A 20,209-nucleotide genomic window follows, 5' to 3' on the forward strand; every position below is an offset into this window, starting at 1 on the left:
CTTGTGGAATAGGGATTAAGTGCATATCAAACCTGGGCGGAACTGCTTTGGTTAAAAAAAAAAACATTTTTTTACCATAAAATCTACCTATATAATGAACATCAAAGTACGGTGGCCCGGATGGATTTAACGGCATCACCACAAGACTGAACTTTTACACTGATACACACTGTATGTGCTCAAATGTTTAATAGATGGGATTTTTTTCTACATTTTAACATGACTTCTATTTTTACCATGTTTCTATTTTTGAATACATGTTTTGAAAATTGACATTGCGTTTCTGACCTGGGTCAATTTAGGACAACCGACGTCACTTTTGTTTCTTAACTGACATCAGAAAAACGTTTTATAGCATCTAAAATACGCATAACACGCAGTATGATATTTTTATTCAAATGCAAAACACCAATAAAATGAAATTGAGCTGCGAATTGGGCATTTTCAGAAAGTCCCCCCCCAGTTTGCGACGTCACACCAAGACGTCTTGCATTGCTTGAGAATCAAAACGATGGCTTCAGATTCGGAGAATAGGCTTTCTTGTTACACCTCCAGTTATGAATATGATTCAAATAGTTCTGAAGAGGAAAGCATACATGTTTGCAATCGATTAAAGAATTTATTCCATGCCATTTTGAGGCAATATTGGGGAGAAACGATCACCAGAAAAGAGGCACAAAATGGTGACCTCCCGTGGCCACCTTCGTTTCCACAGGCTGATAAATTCTTATATGTAGCTTGGACACCCTCTTCTGGCGGCTTTTGGGTGTAACACAAGGTTTTCAGACCAAACAATACAGCATAATACATTGATGTGATGGAAGGACTGCTACAATGTGTCTTTTTTCTGTCATGGGCGTTCCTTTAGTGATGTCACGTACGGACTCGTCACCAACTCAAAAACAAGACTTCCTGAATAGTAAAATATAGCTATATGCGGTGGAATCTTTTTAAAATACGCTCGGAAGTCATTTGAAGCCATTTTACAAATTATGGACACAACTTGTCCGGAGACGTCGGTTGTCCTATAAGGCTTTTGGTTCAATTATTTCAAGCTTGAGGTACGGCATGCAGATTACTTTGGGGGCCTGAGAGGATGACAAGAAGGTAGACCGTGCTCATCAGCGATGAGCGTTATAGTATCATTAAAAAAAATTGTAAATATAATAACATGTGTAGTGGTTCAAAACTACTGAAAATAAAATGATCACGCAGTTTTTATTCCCTGAAATTACCATTTGTAATGTCAAGGGTTACTCAATGAGTAAACACTAAATTCAATCGTCTGTCGGTAACGCACAGGTTGAGCTTTAATCGTTACATTCGTTAAATCATTCATGTTCCGAACTGCTTTATTATCTCAGTGGGTGCTGTAGCCTATTCCATTTGTCTTTGCGCATTATGTGGGGGACACCCTGAGCTGGTTACCAGACAATCGCAGGGTACACAAAAATGAACAACCATTCACACTCGCAACTAGGGACAATTTTGAATCTTCGATCAGACTGCCATGTGTTTTTATTTATTTATTTTATTTTATTTGGAATGTGGGAGGAAACCGGAGTACCTAAAGAGTTTGATGTTTCTCTTTATTCGAAAGTAGGTTCTTTGTCAGATCTCCCAGGGAAGTGACACACAGATGTATCCCAGAGCTTGATCGTGGCGTGGAGTCGAGCAAGTCGTGCTTTGAAAGTCCGTCCGATGCTGAGCGGGTCTCTGCGAGCTACGTGTCTGTCCGGGTCTGAGTACGAGATGATTCTGCCCCGTGATTTCCCCCAATCTCTCTGTCCCACGATGGCTACTTATATACCCTTGGCCTGCGTGGGAATGAGTCAGGCTCACTTGAAAGACATCAAGGCCATCAAAGGGTTGAAAGGCGCACTACCGCGTGACGCCACATAACCACAGAAAAACCACGTGGGCTCGGGGAGAACATGGAAACTCCACACAGGGGGGCGGATGATAAATAATTCAATACATGTGTTGTGTCCGTAGGAATGAGAGAGGAGAGTTGCTTTGTCAACGTGTTTATTGTGCCACCATCTTAGTCTACCTGCGGTCATGACGTCACCGCTGCTTTTCGACCTGTCGCAACATTCTGTAGCAGTGTGACATATGCTACATTTACCCCCCCTCCCTGAAGGAACCAAAAACACTCTGTAACAAAGGAAACCGGGTAGACTGCCGGTTTCCCTGCTTAGCCGTGTGGGTTATTCTGCCACGCGATAGGCTAAGCACTGGCTAGGGTCTGAACATTCAAAATCGGTGATAATTGTCCAAATACCGAGGCCAAAGGCGAACGCGAGCTGGCCGAGGCTCTGGCCCCACGGGCACGGCTGGTTCACGACGCTCTTCGAGGCGTCCCATCGGTGTTCTCTGATGTGTGACAGGACGTTAGTAGTCTTTGCCTGAGAAGTCGTTCGAGGGGGTCGGTGCCGCCACTCTCCTTAGGCGGCTGGCATGCCAACGGGACCCGTCAGCCAGATAGAAGGTGGTCGGTCAGAGTTGGGCGGTAATCTGGACTGGTGCTGTCCAGAATGAGTCCAATTTGTGAGAGCAGCACGGCCGGCGAATGCGGACCCAGTCCGACACAGTAAGAGTGGGTTGCTTCGTCCGGCGCTTCTCGTTGGGCCCTCTGCTGGCTGAGGAAGAGTAGGGCAGGCCGTCTGCTTGGTTGGAGCTTTCTACACCCCCGTCGGCCTGGGGGTGAATTGTGGCACCCGCATTGTCAGAGATGGAAAAGCCGAGTGCACACAACAAGTCCAAGCCCAAGAGGTTGGCGCCATGACGGGATATTTGGAAGGTGAAGGGGGGGAGAGTCCTCGAGCCATAGCGCACTGTGAAGGTGGCAGTGCCCACCATGCCAATCTTAGTTTGGCCATAGCCAAACAAGTCCTCAGCGTTGGCCTCGATCTGGAGATGAGGAAATAGCCGTCGAACTGTGGACACGTTCAACAGTGACCTGGAGGCTGCAGTGTCGAGCAGGAGTGGTAAGCTCACTCCTTCCAGTTCCACTGTGCACCACTTGAATGGCTTGGCGCGCAAGCCCACGCAGTGGATGGTGGTTCGCCTCGCCTCGGCTGGTCTGGTGAGCGGCGTGACAGGTATGTTGACGTGGGAGCAGAGCGGCACATCCTGGCGAAGTGGTTCCTCCTTCCGCAGTGCTGGCATCTCTGTCCAAGTTTGATGTTTCTCTTTATTTGTAAGTAGGTTCGTTGTCAGATCTCCCAGGCAGGTGACGCGCAGAGCTTGATCGTGGCGTGGAGTTGAGCAAGTCGTGCCGTGATGTCCGTCCGACGCCCGGCATGAGCCGGGCGTGAGTCTGAGATGATTCTGCCCCGTGGTTCGCCCAATCTCTCTGTCCCGCGACAGCTCCTTTTATACAATTTGCAAGCGTGTGCTATGCGTCAGGGTGATACGCACATCAAGGAGATCAAGGAATTGAAAGACATGAAAGTGTTGAAAGGCGCACTTCAAAATCATACACGCGTGTGACGCAACACCTCCTTCCGCAGTGCTGGCATCTCTGTCCAATGGCTTTGCAAGTTGGCGCGCGTGTGGGGTGCCAGGCAGACCCACAGTTGGCACAAGGTCTGCGTGTGTTGGCCCGTTGATGTCTGACGACATTTATCTCGGTACGGTCGTAGGTGAAGGTGGGAGCAGAGCGGCACATCCTTTCGAAATGATTCATCTTCCCGCAGCGTTCGATAGTGGGAGGTCGTCAGGGGACAATAACAGTTTCTCCCGTAGTTTGGGATCAATCGTGTGCTCGGCGAGTTGATCCCTAATCATTTCCTCCTCCAAGCGGCCGTATTTACAGAGGCCCGCTAAACACCGCAAGTCGGCAACGTAGTGGTGTACCGACTCGCCTGTTCGTTGCCGTCGTTGACGGAAGGCAATCCGCCGGACAATCACGCCCTGAGGTGGGGCGAAATGTCGGGCCAATAAAGTGACACAATCCCCGTATGTCTGCGCTGCCCCTCACTATCTAAACTGTGTATTAGCATAGCCGTTCGGCGTGCTTCGCTTGCCTCGTCCGGTCGCCGTCAGATATGTCGTGAACGAGTCATACCAGCGGGACCTCGGGACTGGTGGCTCACCGGGGAGCGCGAGAAACGAGGGGAGGGGAGCTGTGTAGAAGTCCATCTTCGTCGCCAATGTGTGTCCGTAGGAATGAGAGAGGAGAGTTGCTTTGTCAACGTGTTTATTGTGCCACCATCTTCGTCTACCTGCGGTCGTGACGTCACCGCTGCTTTTCGACCTGTCGCAACATTCTGTAGCAGTGTGACATATGCTACAACATGCATACATAAACAAATAAAAATAGGGGTCTAACATACATCATGGCGCAGGTGAGAAGAGCGGGCGGAGGAATATCCGGAAGAAAACACTTGACGTGGACGCACACGTGCGCTTTGATGACTTGATTGCATTGGACCTAAGCGTCCATTAATTTCTTTGTCGAGATGTTACTTCAAAGTTAGGCTGTCTTTTGATGTACTTTTATGTCTCGGGGGTCTCAAAACATTCAGACCTGGACACATGTTGTCGAAGGTGGTCTAATTTCGTAAAAGTGCCTCCTTTCCAGGCCACCAACCCACTTGAGGAAGCAGGCGAGGCGGAAGCTTGTGGTCAGTGAGCCTGCGCGGCTCAATGTACGACGGCGTGAGGAAGCCGACGGCGCATAGACAACCTCCGCGGACCCGGACGGATGTCTACGACGCCTCCCCGCTGAGCGACGAGAGCGGCGGCGCGACACCCAAGTGGAGAGTGGGGGGGTGGGTGGGGGGACTGTGCGTCAAACTCAAAGGGATTGGCATGGAAAGCCGAGGGACCCTCAAGATGTTCGCCCGCAAGAAGCGGGAACTTATCAAGACGCCGTCCATCTCCAAGAAGAGTCGAAGCGGAAGTCCCGGTCCACCTAATTCGGTGAGAGACACGCTGGCTCTTGATGGGTCTTCCTTACTTGATTGGGAAGCCGATTAAACGGTCACGTTCCCTACTGTACGCGTGCTTTATTGTGCGTGGGTGTGCGTGTTCGCTTTGGAGTACCTTTTGTGTGTTTTGGCGTTTTAGAATTTAATGTGTGTGTCCTCGCGCTTTTTGGAAGTGTATACCTGTATTCTGGTGTTGTCATGGGTGAGTGTGTCTGCGTTTGTGTGTTTCAAAATTGGAAACCTGACGAAACATGTTTCCGTTACTGCTTAATCGATAATCGTTAAGAGTTCGTGTGCGCGTGTGCAAAATAATCACATCCTTTGTGTTTGACGTGTGTTCCATACATGTCAAGTTTCACAAATCATAAATCGGGAGATTTTCGTACTCGTGATCTGGTGCGTGTTAAAATAATGTGAGCATTACAAAAGTGTAAATTAGAGGTAAATAAAGCACAAAATGCTTTCATTGTTTATTTATACATTCAATATTTATAAACATGTATTTTGTTTTTTACACTTTCTTTTGTTTCACCATAGAAATTAACTGTATGTATTTTGTATCTGTATTTTATAAAGTAGTTGCTTTATAGAATAGTGTGGTCAAAATCGGGAGTCTCGCGACCAAATCGTGAGACTTAACATGTATGGTGTTAATGACAGCCATTTTATGAGCGAATATTTCGCTTTCTGAGGTACGTACACTCTTAAACCTTTTGTAGATATGAATCACCACTTACTGTCGGCCGTTATACGTTGAGATAAGTCACATTAGATTTGTCAAAATGCCATATAATACATTCAAGTTTGTGTACAATATGAGTGGATGAACCAAAATATGCTTAGCAGTTAAGTGTACATGAATGAACCATGTCTTGGTGTTAGTGTTTGAGTAAGTGAGCACATCCCTTCCGGGAGGCGCGCGCTGATGAAACTGGTGCTTTTGGTGTGCCTGTGTGGTGTTAGATAACATTCAGTTCAAGAAAAGGAGCTCGGAGGCCATTGATGATGTATTGCAAGTTGGGTTGTAGTGTTATCTGAGTGTGTCTAGATAGGTATATAGTTGGAATGTGGCTACTGGTTCCTTGAGGTTGTCTGGCCATGCTGAAGCGTGGGCGCAAACATGGCTCCAAGCCATATTCTATCAGTTTGAGGGCTCCAAAAGTGCAACGGGGCAAAGAGCGACTGGACGTGTGGCTCAAACAGGCAAGTATAAAAAGTATCGAATGATAGACATGTCGTCTTCTTGGCAAGCTTTATTTGTTCGCATCTCTACCGCACCCTCAAAATGAGGAAGTTCTGCCTTGTGAGATCTTGTGAAATTCTTTTGACAACACGATGACAAAATAGAAGGCATTTTGAGCATTCCTCCAATATGTCCCTCCCAGCTGTCCATCCTACAGGAGCAGCCTCGGAAGGATGGCGGAGACGCCACCCTTTCCTCTTCACCCACGTATTCCTCCTCATCATCATCATCCATGCTCACCCCGTCCTCAGCGGGACTCCAGGATCCCTCACTATCCTGCCCAGGAACACCGAGCCCCCAGCACTTAAAGATGGCACCGGGCGCCCTGGCCTCCCTGGCCTCCACCGCCACCCTGAGGCGGCCGACCACCCTGAGCCGACACGCCAGCGCTGCAGGTGAGATAATCCGGAAAATGTGTAGATACACATCTTTTGTGCTGCCCTAAACACTATAAAAAGCAATGACCTACATTTTAACTCATTCACTGCCAGACATGCAAAAATGTGTCTACTCCAGTGCCAGGGTTTTTGTCATTGTCACTCGAATTGCAGGACCCACAGAATATTGAGTTTCAGGACTACACGAACTTTCAATACAGCGTTACAAACCTTAGACTCTCTTTTTTTCATTAAAAAAAAACAATTTAATTCCTAAATGATATGGGTCTGGAGTTATATGAGCTTGAATTGAGGGTGGCTGTCCAAAATACAATGCAATACATACATATTGGTTTAAATAGCGCTTTAACAACACCTGATGCTGTAACAAAGCGCTAACACGAAAAAAGAAAATGCTGCCCCCTTGTGGAAAGGAAAAACGTTGCCAGAGGTCTCGCCAGCGCTTTATCTGCACCCAAGCAAGAAAAAACAAAACCCGAACAAATTCGGGAATGGCGCTATATGTCATATTTTCAATTCCCGAATAAATTTGTGAATGGGAGTGAATGAGCTAATCTTAGGCCTATTAGATTTGAACAGTCAATTTTCTTCATTTTGTAGCATTTGTTTTGACTCAGCTGCACCGCTTTCAGCGGGTGTGGCTGGTTGTCAATTTTATTTATTTGGTAATTTGTTTATGTATTTATTTTTAAACCAATTAGGTTTTGACTTTGGCGTGTGACCATATCAAATTGTATCTGCTCAGGGCCTTCAGAATTGGTAGTCCACGCTAATGTATTTTAAATTTTATCAGCATTGAGCCTGTTTCTTGAATTTTACCAGATTACAAATGTATCCTCATTTTTTTCCAGAGGCTTTACAAAACAAAAATGTAGCCAAAAAGTTATCAACATCCATTTTTATATTGAATAAAAAAAACGGAAACATTTCTCAAAACATTTTTCATTAGCTAAAATGGAAATAATAATATACATTGAGATGTAATTTGTTTTTTTCATGATATGGGTCTGGAGTTATATGAGCTTGAATTGAGGGTGGCTGTCCAAAATACAATGCAATACATACATATTGGTTTAAATAGCGCTTTAACAACACCTGATGCTGTAACAAAGCGCTAACACGAAAAAAGAAAATGCTGCCCCCTTGTGCATGAAAACCACTACAGTATTATCCTACACGTCATTTCTTTTTGTAGCCACCCTTTTTTTTTTTTTTTTTTTTTTTTTTTTTTTTTTTGGTGGGGGGGTGGCGGGTTGTTATTTTATGTTTTAATAAATTTGAAACAATATTTTTGGAAGTGGGATTCAGGCTCATCAGTCCCCTTCGCAGGCCCAGGACTAAAATTCATGGCCCATTACCACCTAAACACCTCCACCCTCCCACCCAGGTTTGACTCTCCAGTCATGGGTATTTACCAAAGGCCAGGCTAAAGGAGCCATGACACCAACGGCGCCGTCATCTGAAGGCCCCGAGGCCGCCGCCATCGAGGTGGAGGACATCCCAGCCCTGCTCAGGGACGTGGCGCGCTTTGCCGAAGCTGTGGAGAAGCTGAAGGACGTGGTGGTGTTGGCTGAAGGTAGCTAAATTCAAATACCCACTACCTATTTTTCCCCCTTAGGCCTGGTGTCCACGGACCAAAAATTGGGCTGTTGTTGACCCGATTTTTGCTCCACCATGACCTATAACATCCAAAGGCTCATTATCTATGAGGTGATTTTATGAAAAAAAGCGTGGATTAGTAATAATGGCGTCCAAGCAGCCTTGAACCTGACAGTATTAAACATGTTCAATATTTACAAATATCGTGACATGTACGGGGAAAGCAGGTCACTCCGGATTTATTTGCCTCAGTGAAGAATCCCGAGTGTACCTCACCTCCTGCCGCAAATCAACGGCAGGAGGTCGCAGCTCTTCATGAGAACAAGCGGTATAGATAAACAGATGCATGGATGTTTTTCAAGCACAAGCATGCATTTAAAATCCCTCTTTCCATGTAGCTGTCTTATTTGTTTTATTGTATTTTTGTTTAATTCCCTCAAAAATGAGGACTCACATTTGCTAAGGAGGCCCAAAATTGCGACCAAAAGCCACCTACGACACGTGTACGCTTGGTGTGCGTTTCTGTGTTATCGCGAGTTTCATGTTCTCTCGTTCTTCTAAAACAGGAAGCGACAGAAGCGAGAATCTGACAGGGCGGTATCACACTCCAGGCCGCATCTGCTGTTTCTAATGTCGTTGGAATGTTGCTTGACAAAAAGCAACTTGATGAAAATCTCCCAAGGCAGCGTGTTGTGCAGTATTGCCTAACTTGGGTTGGGGTGAGGGGGTCCACTTCCTGTTGGACACCACTCCTGAGGTCACTGTGTTCTTATCATCATGGACACTAACAGGCGCCATCAAGGATTCTTTTGTGACATCCGGTCTCATCCAATTGTTGTTGTCTGTATTCGAAGCCAAGAGGAAACTGATGGCATAACAGAAATAAGACCGCAGTACGCTCAAACATAAAGTTGAGAAATGAACTAAAGTTTAGACCGCAGAGCTCCGCAGTCTGAAGTGACTTGTTTATTTCAGAAAGTAACAACACAGGACTACGCAACATTGTTGTTGACCACACAACATCCTCCGACCCTGCGGCATTGGTTGGAAAGCGGGATTGAAATATTTCCACCTTTTAAAATGCGACCATATATATTTGAAGTATCCCTAAAAAGTAAAAACCTCCACCCCCCACCCTTCTTTGACACGCAGGTACGGAGAATCAGCGGCCCATCGCCCACGAGTGCTTGGGGGAGGTTCTACGTGTATTGCGACAGGTCATCAATACGTACCCCTTCCTTAACACTGTGGAGATCCTCACCGCCGCCGGAAAACTCATCTCCAAAGTCAAAGGTCGGTCAAGCGGGATCGGTGACTTGTCGCTGTGGATGCTCAGAACTCTTGTTTCCACTCGACCGACGGGAAAGGGATACATATGAATATAGTAAAGTTGTTGAGTAAAAGGATAAGACATTCATATCTATCTTTTTTTTTTTTAATCCCGAGACACAGTAATATAATTCATGACTAAACACCTCTTCAGGTTTCCACTATGAGGCGTGCAACGATTCGGATAAAAAGGAATTTGAGAAAGCCATTGAGACCATCGCAGTGGCCTTCAGCAGCAAGTGAGTCGCGTGATTGCTTAAAACTAGAAGTTGTGTGTTCGAAATTGTGTGTGTATGAAAACCTGAAGACAAGTGCGTAAATGCTGACACATTTGCAAGAGGCCGAGCAGGAAAACAGGAAGTGGTTTTTGTTTTTTATTGCACGTTGTGGCACAAAATGGCTTACGGTGGAGACCATTAATCGCACGTTCTTTCTACAGTATCTCGGCGATTAATGTGTAAATGACACAAAGCAACTATGCTGCATTTTATTTTTTTCCTTTTCTTATTTAAGAGTAACTCTTGGGAACATTGTTTGCGTAGAAGGTGGTCACATGTCAGTTTCAACTGTCATAGAAAAGCAAGGGGAAGTGAGCTGTCACACAGTTGAAATGTCTGACAGCTCCGTTTCCTCACTCACTCGGCTTCTGTCGGCGGCAATGTGAAATTTACACACTTTGAAAAATCCGACACAAATCTAAATCTTTACACACGCAGTCAGATTCAATGTACTTTGCACTGGACGACTTGTCATGAAAATAAAATAAAAATTGAATTGTTCAATTTGTCTTCTCAAAGAAAAGTATCGCATTCTGAAAAGGTGTCGTCATGTTAGGAAAGTGAAGTTACCAGGAAAAGGTTCTAATGTTGCAAAGGGGTCACGATATTCTTACAAAACAACTGAATGTTGCACAAATAGTTTGATAGCTGTCCATGAGATGTTAACGTTGAAGTGATTTCATGAACCGGGGGGAAAAGTAAATATTGATGGGAAAAATAATGTTTTGGGGTTGTCGGAAGAGGCATGAATTTCTCCACTGCGAGGCTATAATAAAGGCAAATCCAAATGAATAAAACTCGGCTGTCACAAGAAAAATATTGTAGAGTAGCAGTTGAATGTTTGTAATACGGACACTCCCCAACTTTTGAACGAGATACGTTCCCAACGGTCGTTCGTAAGGTGAATTTGTTCATAAGTTGCTCCAGTGCTATATTTTGTATGGAATGTATGTTTAAGGCTCATATAAGTATATTTAGGTTTATATAACAATGATTAAGGCTTGTAGAAGTAACCTGCATAGGATTGTACTGAAAAATAAACATAAAATATATGCTCTATAAAGATATGTACATGTACAACTGGTCAGAATACTACATGTTCCTACAAAAATGTTTGGATGTACCGTTGTTCGTAAGTAGGGGAGTGTCTGTATTTTTACTATGTGGGCCAAAAATATCCTGGTTACGAAATTCAAATGTTCTTTTCAAAAGTAAAGAATGGATCCCAGATGTTTACATGACAGTATGTAAAAAAGTCAATGTTTCAAGAACATTAAAATGCAAGGTCTGTACTTTGTGCTTGCGTCCAGTGTTTCTGAGCTGCTGATGGGCGAGGTGGACAGTAGCACGCTGCTCTCATTGTTGCCCACAGAGAAGAGCCGGGTGAGTGTCTCACCCCAATCTCCTTTCAGGCGCACTTTTGATTTGTAGCATCACATGTTTTATTTGCCTTGCCCAGTCCATGGAGAACTTGTATGGCGCTGCAGGTCAGGACTGCGGTCAGCTGGGGAGCAACTCAGATGACCTGGGTAAGTAGCCTCATCTTACACTTTTATTTGTATGTATTTATTTTTGCGACATGAATAATGGTATTAGAATACCATAGCCATTGTTTTTGTGCTGTTCCTTTTGCAGTGTTTCATATTAGTTCCTTTACTCTTCAGACAAATTAGACAGAATTTTATTTATCACGGCCCAATCTGCAGGCAACATGGAGGAGGCAGATGTGATTTTGCAGCGCAGTGAGGGCGGCGTTGACTCCGCTCTGCAGTACGCCAAAACCATCGCCAAGTACATGAAGGATCTCATCGGTTACGTGGAGAAGAGGACATCGCTCGGTACATTGCAGTTGCCGGAAATCAACATCTTCAGAGTTTTTGCCGCGGTGGTTTTGAATTTGCCAAATGTGAAGTCTTAGCCTACATTCGCAATTTGAAGATCAAACACACATAGACAGTCAAAATGAAGTGTCGATGGTAAGATAAAAAAATAAAACCTTTTTGATGTACTTTTGCAACGTGGAATGTTACTAGAAGAAAACATGTTAATTTTAATGTTGCTCTGATCATAAAATAGTTAAAACACTAAAATATTTGAAAAGGGGTAGCGAGTTAATTATTTTTTAAAAAGGGGGTTGTATGGTAAATTTAAAAGGTAAAAAAAATATTCTGTTCATATTGAACAATTAGGGAAAAAATACAAGCATAGTCAGATTATGAGAATAAAATCCTCAAATTTGCAGATTGTTTTTAATCATCAATTTAAACGTAGATTTATGACAAAAGAAACTTTCCAAGAAAAATGATACAATACAATACATATTGATTTATATAGTGCTTTAACAACAGCTGAAGCTGTAACAAAACACTTAACATGGACATCTATTCTATACAGGAAATAAAGCACTCACAAAGTTAGTAGAAAGCACTAGGGAGTGAAACCAAGATCAAGTCGGAATCATGCTGAGTCACATGCCAAAGAGGACAAGTGAGTTTTGAAATGGGTTTTAAAGATGGGAAGCGAGGGGACTTGCCGGATGTTCAGTGATTATTCCAGAGAGTTGGACCAACAACGGAAAAGGCTGGATCACCTCAATGATAAAGGATCATGATAAAATGAATCATTATAGTCATGATTTAAGAAATTGAGCGGGAGCGGGGATAATCCCTGAACGCACCACTGCAACAATGGTAACGTATAACGCACTTGTCATTCTTCCACCAGAGATGGAATTCTCCAAAGGTCTTCAGAGATTATACCAGTCCTGCAAACACAGCATCACACACGTGAGCCGCGTTTTTTGAGAACACGTCTTATTTCTTCTACGCGCCCATGCATCCGATGACACTGGTGTTATTTTGACCCTGCAGCCCCACATGCCCCTCTTCTCCATCTACTCTCTGGCTTTGGAGCAGGACCAGGAGCAGAGCGTCGGCCTCCAGCAGGCCAGCGCCACCCTGCATAATCAGACTTTTATTCAGGTTACTCCCGTTTTGGTGTTTGACTACTTTTTGTGGAACGAAACGGCAGCGTGTAAACATACCCGCATACGTGCGTGTTTGTGCGCAGCCGCTGGTGCTGCGCAAGCAAGAGCATGAGAAGCGTCGGAAGGAAATCAAGGATCAGTGGGTTCGAGCAAAGAGAAAACTGGTCCGTCCCCCAACACGAACGACTCCGTGCAAGTGACTTGAGTCTTGAGAGTCAGATGAACTGCTTCTCCCGACAGATGGACTGCGAGGCCAACCTGCGCAAGGCCAAGCAAGCCTACATGGCGCGCTGCGAGGACTACAAGGCCAAAGCGGCTGCTAGTAGAGCTGAAGAGGAAGGGGCGGGAGCCACCGCCAAGTCCTTGGACAAGAAGAAGCGGTTGGAGGAAGAGGCTCGTAACAAGGTGCCCCTTTCTTGCTACCCCAAGTAGTATTTTTCAAAGAAATAATAGATTAAAGATAATGACATCAAAAAATGGTGTTGTCTATTTCTAATTAATTACATTTTGAAAATTGGGATGTTCAGGAAAAAAAACGATCAGTGGTTGTAATTTCATGACAATGGCGCTTTGTTGTGAGAAAAAGGCGACAAGTTCAAACAAAATGGTCATATTTTGAGAGTCATGTAAAAGCAGCCGGGAATTCCTTTTAATGTCTCGAGTGTTTTTGAACAACCATCCATACATCCATCCATCAAGCTATTTTCTGAATCGCTTTATCCTCGCGTATGCTGGAGCCTATCACAGTTGTGTTTTGGTAGCAGGCTGGGGACACCCTTAACCGGTTGCCAGCCAATCGCAGGGCACATAGAGACAAACAACCCTCAGCTCGTACAGTCACACCTAGGGAGAATTTTAGAGTGTTCAATGAGCCTGCCATGCATGTTTTTGGAATGTGGGAGGAAACCACAGTACCCGCAGAAAAACTACACAGCGATGGGAGAACATGCAAACTCCACAGATGGTGCCCGGAACTGAAATTGAACCCGGCACCTCTGCACTATGTGGTCAACTTACTAACCACTGGCGTACCGGAACGCCCCGAGTTCGGACAACCTTAGATTGGAAACAGAGTTTTGATGAGGTCATTGGCAACCGGCGTATATTTTGATTTGTAGGCGGACGAGGCGGAGGCGACCTACAGAACGTGCATCGCCGACGCCACGGCTCAGATGATTGAGTTGGAACACACCAAAGTCACTGTGCTGAGGCGACTGCAGGACCTCATCAAACAGAGCGACCAGACGCTGCGCTCGGTTGGACCCGAAACCCCAACGCCATCTTTCGAACGTCTTTCCGCCGACCTTTTCCTCACTGTCGTTTCCACGGCACCCACCAGGCCACCATCTCTTACTACCAGTCGATGCATATGCAGACGGTGGCGCTCCCCGTCTGTTACCAGACTCTGTGCGAGAGCAGCAAGCTGTACGACCCGGGCCAACAGTACGCCGCCCACGTGCGCGATTTGCAATTGCCCGACCAGCCTGTCGTCTGCTACACATTCGAGCCCTTCAGTCCTTCCGGCGCAACGACGCAGTAAGGAAAGACCGTTTTCATTGTAGCGAGGTGACACGTTTTTGAATATATTGTGTTGAATGGATGCAGCACTGCTCTGCGAGTGCGAAACGACAGCTTTGACGCAGAGCAGACGACCCGGGCTGACATCCCCGCCGCGGGAGTGGAAGCGGATCGTCATCCCAGTGAGTGATGCCTGGGGTGGGGGGGGGAGATTGACAAGCATGCTAAATGTAAAAGCCGAAAGACCATCACCAAGCCAAAGTTCCTGGAATTAAGGAACTATCTCTCTCTTGCTCTCTCTCTCAATTTTTTTTCTCTATTTCACTCTCAATTTATCTCAATTAATTTTTCTTTCTCTATTTCTCTCAATTTATCTCTCTATTAATTTGTCTCTTTCTCTCCCTGTCTCTCGCTATTTCTTTCTCTCTCTTTCTCTCGCTATTTCTCCCTCTCTCTCTCAATGTATCTAATAATGTGTCTCTCTCTATTTCTCTGTCTCAATTTCTCTCAATTTATCTCTCTATTAATTTGTCTCTATTTCTCTACCTGTCTCTCACTATTTCTCTCAATTAACCTCTATTTCTCGTTCTTCCTATCATTCTCTCGCTTTTTCTCCCTCTCCCTCTCTCTCAATTAATCTCTCTCTATTTCTTTATAACTCTATTAATTTATCTTTCTCTCTCTATGTATCGCTCTATTATTTTGTCTCTTTCTTTATTTCTCTCTATTTCTATTTCTCTCTTCATATTATATTTCTCTCAATTTCTCATTTTCTCCTTCTCTCCATTTATCTCTATGAATTTGTCTCTCTCTCGCTATATATATATATATATATATATTTCTCTCTGTCTCTCAATATTTCTCTCTTATCTCTATTAATTTGTCTCTACTTCTCTCTCTCTTTCTATTAATTTGTCTCTATTTCTCTTTCTCTGTATTTCTCTCTCTCTCTCTCTCTCACTACTTCTCTCTCATTCTCTTTCACTGTTTCTCTCTCTCTCTGTCACTCTCTGTCTCTCACATATATGACGATATGATTTGGTGTGCAGGGCAGGGTCACAAGTCGTGGGGCTCCACAGTGAGTGATGACAGCGTGGGAGCAGACGGCGCCCTGGAATCTCCAATCGCCAGCACAGGTGCGCCAATCCCCCCCCCCCCCCCCCCCCCTCTGAGAAACAGATTTACATGAATCGTCCATCCTTTCACGTCAGCAGCTGACATCAGCAAAATTGCCCGGACGTCATCCACCGGAACGGTCTCATCTGCAGAGGACACGGATGAAAAAGATGGCAATGTGGCCTCGTTTGAGACGCCAAGTAAGACTTTTAGTCTCCTTTCTTGCCATGTTATTTATATTGGGGTGCCTTCACACAAGTACATATATAGTGTTTTACAACATTACATGACCATACATTTAGCAACATTTAGCTTGTAGTCGACGTGCACGTTCCACTATGATGTCCCTGATCCACTGGTGAAGAGACGCTTTGATCCTCTCCTCTTTCATCTGGAAGTGCTTTATGTAACAAAGAGGGCACAGAAAGTGCTTAAGAATGAATGTCTCTCTGTGTCTTTGTGTTGTCATGTTATTTGTTATTTAGTTTTTTTTGTTCTTTTGACTTCAAGACGGCGCCGCGAGAGTGGCTGCCTTTCCAGCAGCTCGTGTTTTGCTTTTCTACTTTCATTTCTTTCATAACTTTGCTGCTGTGAAATGTAAATTTCTCCACTGCGAGACTAATAAAGGCAAATCCAATCCAATCCAATATTAATCAATTTAAAAATTACCAATGGATAAAATTGCAGGGCTTGTGAAAATGGACAAACAGCCTGCATTTCACTACTCTGTTGAGTGAGCATCGCCTTTCAAGTTATCCACACTTTACTCATGAATGTCACCCACATCCCATTTCTGTCACAAAGTACATCTTGGTTGACTGCCGCCATGTTTTTTTTCCATTTATTGCATTGCGTTGTTTGTTAATGTTGATGGCTGTCAGTTGGTTTAGAAAAGAAAAAGAACTTTGCATCCTTTTAGATTAATAATTTTAAAAAATAAGAAAGAAATTGTCCAGTGCGTCACGTGATCATAGTCACATTATTGTATCGTTATCGAAATATTTGGCAAAAATATTAAACTATTATATTTGAGCTATAATACATAAAGGTTGCATGTAATCTGCCATTTAGTTTATCATCCCGTGTGCTTGTTCAAACCGAATGTCCTTGTTTTACTGTTTTTACTTCTTTTTGTTTCTTTTTAGCTTATTTTTTAGTTTGTCACATCAGAACTGACTACTATGTCATGTTATGATTTGATTGCCGAGTTGCTTTGTGAAACTTGTCATAGTTTTCTGGCTTGGTGTGTAAGTGCTGAAGAATGAATGACTGTGTCTTTGTGTTGTCATATTTGTTATTTCGTTTTTTTTTTTTTTTTTTTTTGTTTTGTTTTACTTTGTTACTTCTGGGTTGAGTGAACACTGGTGCGTGTGGCTGCCACTGCTCACCTGCAGAAAAAATATCCTGTGACTGTAAAGTGTCCTTGAGAGTTGTGTAAGGCGCTTATAAGTGAAATGTATTCTTCTTATTAGTATTGTTGTTGTTATTATTAATGTAAGGGTGAATGAAAGAAGGTTACATTTCCATGCGACTATCAGACCTTTTACCGAGTGTCTCTTGACTCTCCCGCAGATATGAACGGCATGGACCCCGACGTGGTGGTCTCCACCAGACCTTTCCGCAACATGGGCTTGTCCAAAGCGGCCCTAACGCACCGCCTGAGGAAGCTACGCACTCCAGCTAAATGCCGCGAATGTGACAGCTACGTCTACTTCCAGGGTGCCGAGTGCGAAGAGGTGAGGAGCTGCCACCCCCAACCACAAAAACGGCATTCCTCACATGGTCTTGTCCTCCATTCTGTCCATAGTGTTTCCTGGCATGTCACAAACGCTGCCTGGAGACGCTGGCCATCCAATGCGGCCACAAGAAGCTGCGGGGCCGTCTACTGCTCTTCGGCAGGGAATTTTCTCAGGTGGCCAGCTGCGCCAGCGACGGCATCCCTTTCATCATCACCAAGTGCATCTCTGAGATCGAGAGGCGGGCGCTGAAGATGAAGGTGAGAGTGTGTTTTGGCTCCTCAACTTGCTATCCACTAATGGTCGCTTTCGTAAAAAATATAGATATACAGTGTTCATCTCAATTTGGAGGAAAAAAATCAGAGCTGGACTTATTCATTGACGTGTTAAAGCTAGAAGCTATTACTGTATTTTATTTATTTTTCCGCACACCTGAAAAAAAATTCTTAAGAGTTAAAATGACTTGGGGGGGGGGGGATACTTCAAAGATCTGGATCAGATTAAAGAAAATTCAATCTTGTAAGAAGGAACCACCACCACAAAACCAGTTTACTCACCAAATACTGATGAGCGCTTGTCTTTTATACCCACATTGGTTACGCGACCAATGTCTTCACTAAACATGGACTCTGCTTTATTTGACTACGATTGTCTTAACACAGAAAGTTTGGCATCCCTAGCTTTAATCAAACAGGACCACCCACCCCCCTTCTGCAAGCATACTCAACAGTCTAATCAGCCATGAGTCAGTATTAACCAAATCAATGCAGGTTGGGGTGTAATGACCACTTTGTCCCTGTCTGTGAGAAGTCCTTCATGAATCTAACCACTTTTGCTGACTTGCGTACCGATAGGGCATCTACCGGGTGAACGGCGTCAAGACGCGCGTGGAGAAACTGTGTCAGGCTTTTGAAAACGGCAAGGAGCTCGTGGAGCTGTCGCAATGTTCTCCCCACGACATCAGCAACGTGCTCAAGCTCTACCTGCGACAAGTCAGTACCGACATCTATCAGTAGAATTGTTCCCATTGGGGATTGCTCTGTATCCCAATTTTTGAACCCCCTGAATATTAATTGATGTTAACGTATTTTCCTGACCGCGTATGCAGTTGCCAGAACCAATCCTGCCGTTCCACATTTACAACAATTTGGTGGGTTTGGCCAAGGAGAGCGTGCAAGCCGACCCCGATCAGCCCGGCGGCGCCTCCGTGGGCAGGGGGGCTCAGCTTGCGGACCTGGGTCCCGAAACTGAACCGGAGACGTTGGTGCTGGTCGACAAGCTGAGGGAGCTTCTGAAGGAGCTGCCCAAAGCCAACATGGCCACCCTACGATACCTGATTCGCCATCTTCGTCGGTAAGTAGGAGAACGCGAACGGTTTGAGACACCTCCTGTGACGCGCCCGCTCTTGCGTCTCTTAGGATCGTCGAGCTGGAGGAAGAGAACAAGATGAGCCCCAGTAATTTAGGGATCGTGTTCGGGCCATCGCTGATGCGTCCTCGTCCCACGGGGGCCACCATTTCGCTCTCGTCACTGGTGGACTACCCCCACCAGGCCCGTGTGGTGGAGGCCCTCATCGTATTCTACGCCTCCATCTTTCAATCAAAGAACTCCCACTCCAACAAGACCTGCCGCTCTGCCTCCACCTCTGCTCAGCCGGTGAGATTTTATGGATTTAATGAGCTCTATGATTACAATTTACTCAACGGTGACATGTCAGGTATCTTATGATTAAATGTGGATCAGTGAGGAGGCTTTGTTTACCTTACAAAAACAACCATTTTTTTAAATCTATTTCCCTATTTTTGTTTGATATTTTTGAGTTTTTGAAACACATTTCCATTAACTCAACTGGGGGGGAAATTCTTAGGGCAGAATAAATGTCTTTTCTTTGTTTTTGTTTTAATTTTGGAATTTACTCAAGTACTCGCCCCACGTTTTTTTTTTATTTATTGAGTATTTGACTTTTTGATGACATTTGCGCTGATGGTTTAGGTAGAGGATGTCACCAGCAATTCTCCTGGCGGAGAGGAGCACACGGGCTCGCACAGAAAGAGCAAATCCGAGTCAGATAAAATGGACAAAGGCTGTGGTGAGTTTTCTTTTATGAATTCTCCATAATTCAGCACGCAGTGTCGGTTTTAGAACTATGACATTACTCAAAGGTGCACAAGTTTTTCTTAATGATGCACCGAGTTGTAGTTTTCCATTTTTGGTGGAAGCTAAAATCGCGCTCTGTGGCTTGACCCCCGCTCATGTCATTCAATGAACTGCATCAGGCATGTAATGACTGCGTATGACGCCACTCCCACCATTCAGCCCTCTGATAATTTTGAGTGGCTTCAGATAAAGACAAGACAATGTTATCAATTGATCGAGTTAGCCTGTCGCTCATGGGAACAACAAAACCTCCATAGGCTCAATGGGCTCCAGCGAGCAGCTCCCCGACTCTGAGCAGGATCAGAGCGCCAAGGCAGAAGGTGCCAAGGTGGCTGATCAAGACGAGAAGCTGAACTACCAGGACAGCCTGGAGCTGGATGGGACTCCGCCCCCATCCAATGATGACGTCCATTTTGTCGAGGGCAGTCTTATCACTTCTCTTGCCGAGCTGAACGTCAACCAGTCTAACAATTACTACTACTGCTCACCATCGCATGGTTCCAGGGTCTTGCTAGCACGCCTGCGTGGCAAGAAGATAGCGCTCAGCAGAAACCGAGCAAAAGGGCCCGAATTTGTCTAATGATCACTTTAATGGTTCACTTTTTTCCAGATTTTGCCAGCGCTCAGCTTTTCTGACTGGGCTTAATTGGCATATAGTCGCAAATGTTTTTATTGCCCTCAAAGTGCTGCTGGTTTCATTTCAGCACTTTCCCCTCCGCCCCCTTTCTTTTGTCACTTTGTCAAATTTCATTGTTTGTTGTTTTAATAAAATATGGCATTTACATAAATATATTGTGTGGCTTGTCATCAATTTTAAGTCATTCTCTGGTTTGTGATATAAAAGAAAATGATTTACTTGGCCCTCAATTTTAAGTCATTCTCTGGTTTGATATAAAAGAAAATGATTTACTT

At 44.7% G+C, this 20,209-nt stretch overlaps 1 protein-coding gene across 3 annotated transcripts; it reads left to right on the forward strand.

The window, feature by feature from the left end:
* The first annotated feature begins 4,356 nt into the window (after positions 1-4,356).
* Positions 4,357-20,080, forward strand: arhgap45b (Rho GTPase activating protein 45b). 3 transcript variants are annotated; one of them, XM_089001234.1, is made up of 24 exons: positions 4,357-4,929; positions 6,323-6,575; positions 7,966-8,154; positions 9,330-9,470; positions 9,661-9,745; positions 11,095-11,167; positions 11,244-11,313; positions 11,491-11,622; positions 12,509-12,570; positions 12,655-12,765; positions 12,854-12,934; positions 13,011-13,175; positions 13,889-14,026; positions 14,110-14,306; positions 14,376-14,470; positions 15,338-15,424; positions 15,500-15,604; positions 16,977-17,140; positions 17,212-17,400; positions 17,995-18,132; positions 18,249-18,493; positions 18,559-18,796; positions 19,133-19,229; positions 19,555-20,080. In XM_089001234.1, the coding sequence occupies exons 1-24, from the start codon at positions 4,654-4,656 to the stop codon at positions 19,875-19,877; spliced, it is 3,654 nt and encodes a 1,217-aa protein (XP_088857360.1). In that variant the 5' UTR covers positions 4,357-4,653; the 3' UTR covers positions 19,878-20,080. The 3 variants fall into 3 exon arrangements, with proteins under 3 accessions (XP_088857360.1, XP_088857361.1, XP_088857362.1); XM_089001235.1 differs by having other exon boundaries at positions 15,503-15,604; XM_089001236.1 differs by lacking the exon at positions 4,357-4,929 and adding an exon at positions 4,965-6,140.
* Positions 20,081-20,209: the final 129 nt, after the last annotated feature.

This window comes from Hippocampus bargibanti, linkage group LG07 (genome assembly GCF_051943395.1).
Source record: "Hippocampus bargibanti isolate YZ-2025 linkage group LG07, ASM5194339v1, whole genome shotgun sequence".
Taxonomy (NCBI): Eukaryota; Metazoa; Chordata; class Actinopteri; order Syngnathiformes; family Syngnathidae; genus Hippocampus; species Hippocampus bargibanti.

Excerpts from the sequence above, each read along its gene's own strand:
- arhgap45b (XM_089001234.1), top strand. The coding sequence starts at position 4,654 with ATGTACGACGGCGTGAGGAAGCCGACGGCGCATAGACAACCTCCGCGG. Across the intron at positions 11,623-12,508 it reads GGAGAAGAGGACATCGCTCG|AGATGGAATTCTCCAAAGGT; the intron begins GTACATTGCAGT and ends TTCTTCCACCAG. Across the intron at positions 12,571-12,654 it reads GCAAACACAGCATCACACAC|CCCCACATGCCCCTCTTCTC; the intron begins GTGAGCCGCGTT and ends TTGACCCTGCAG.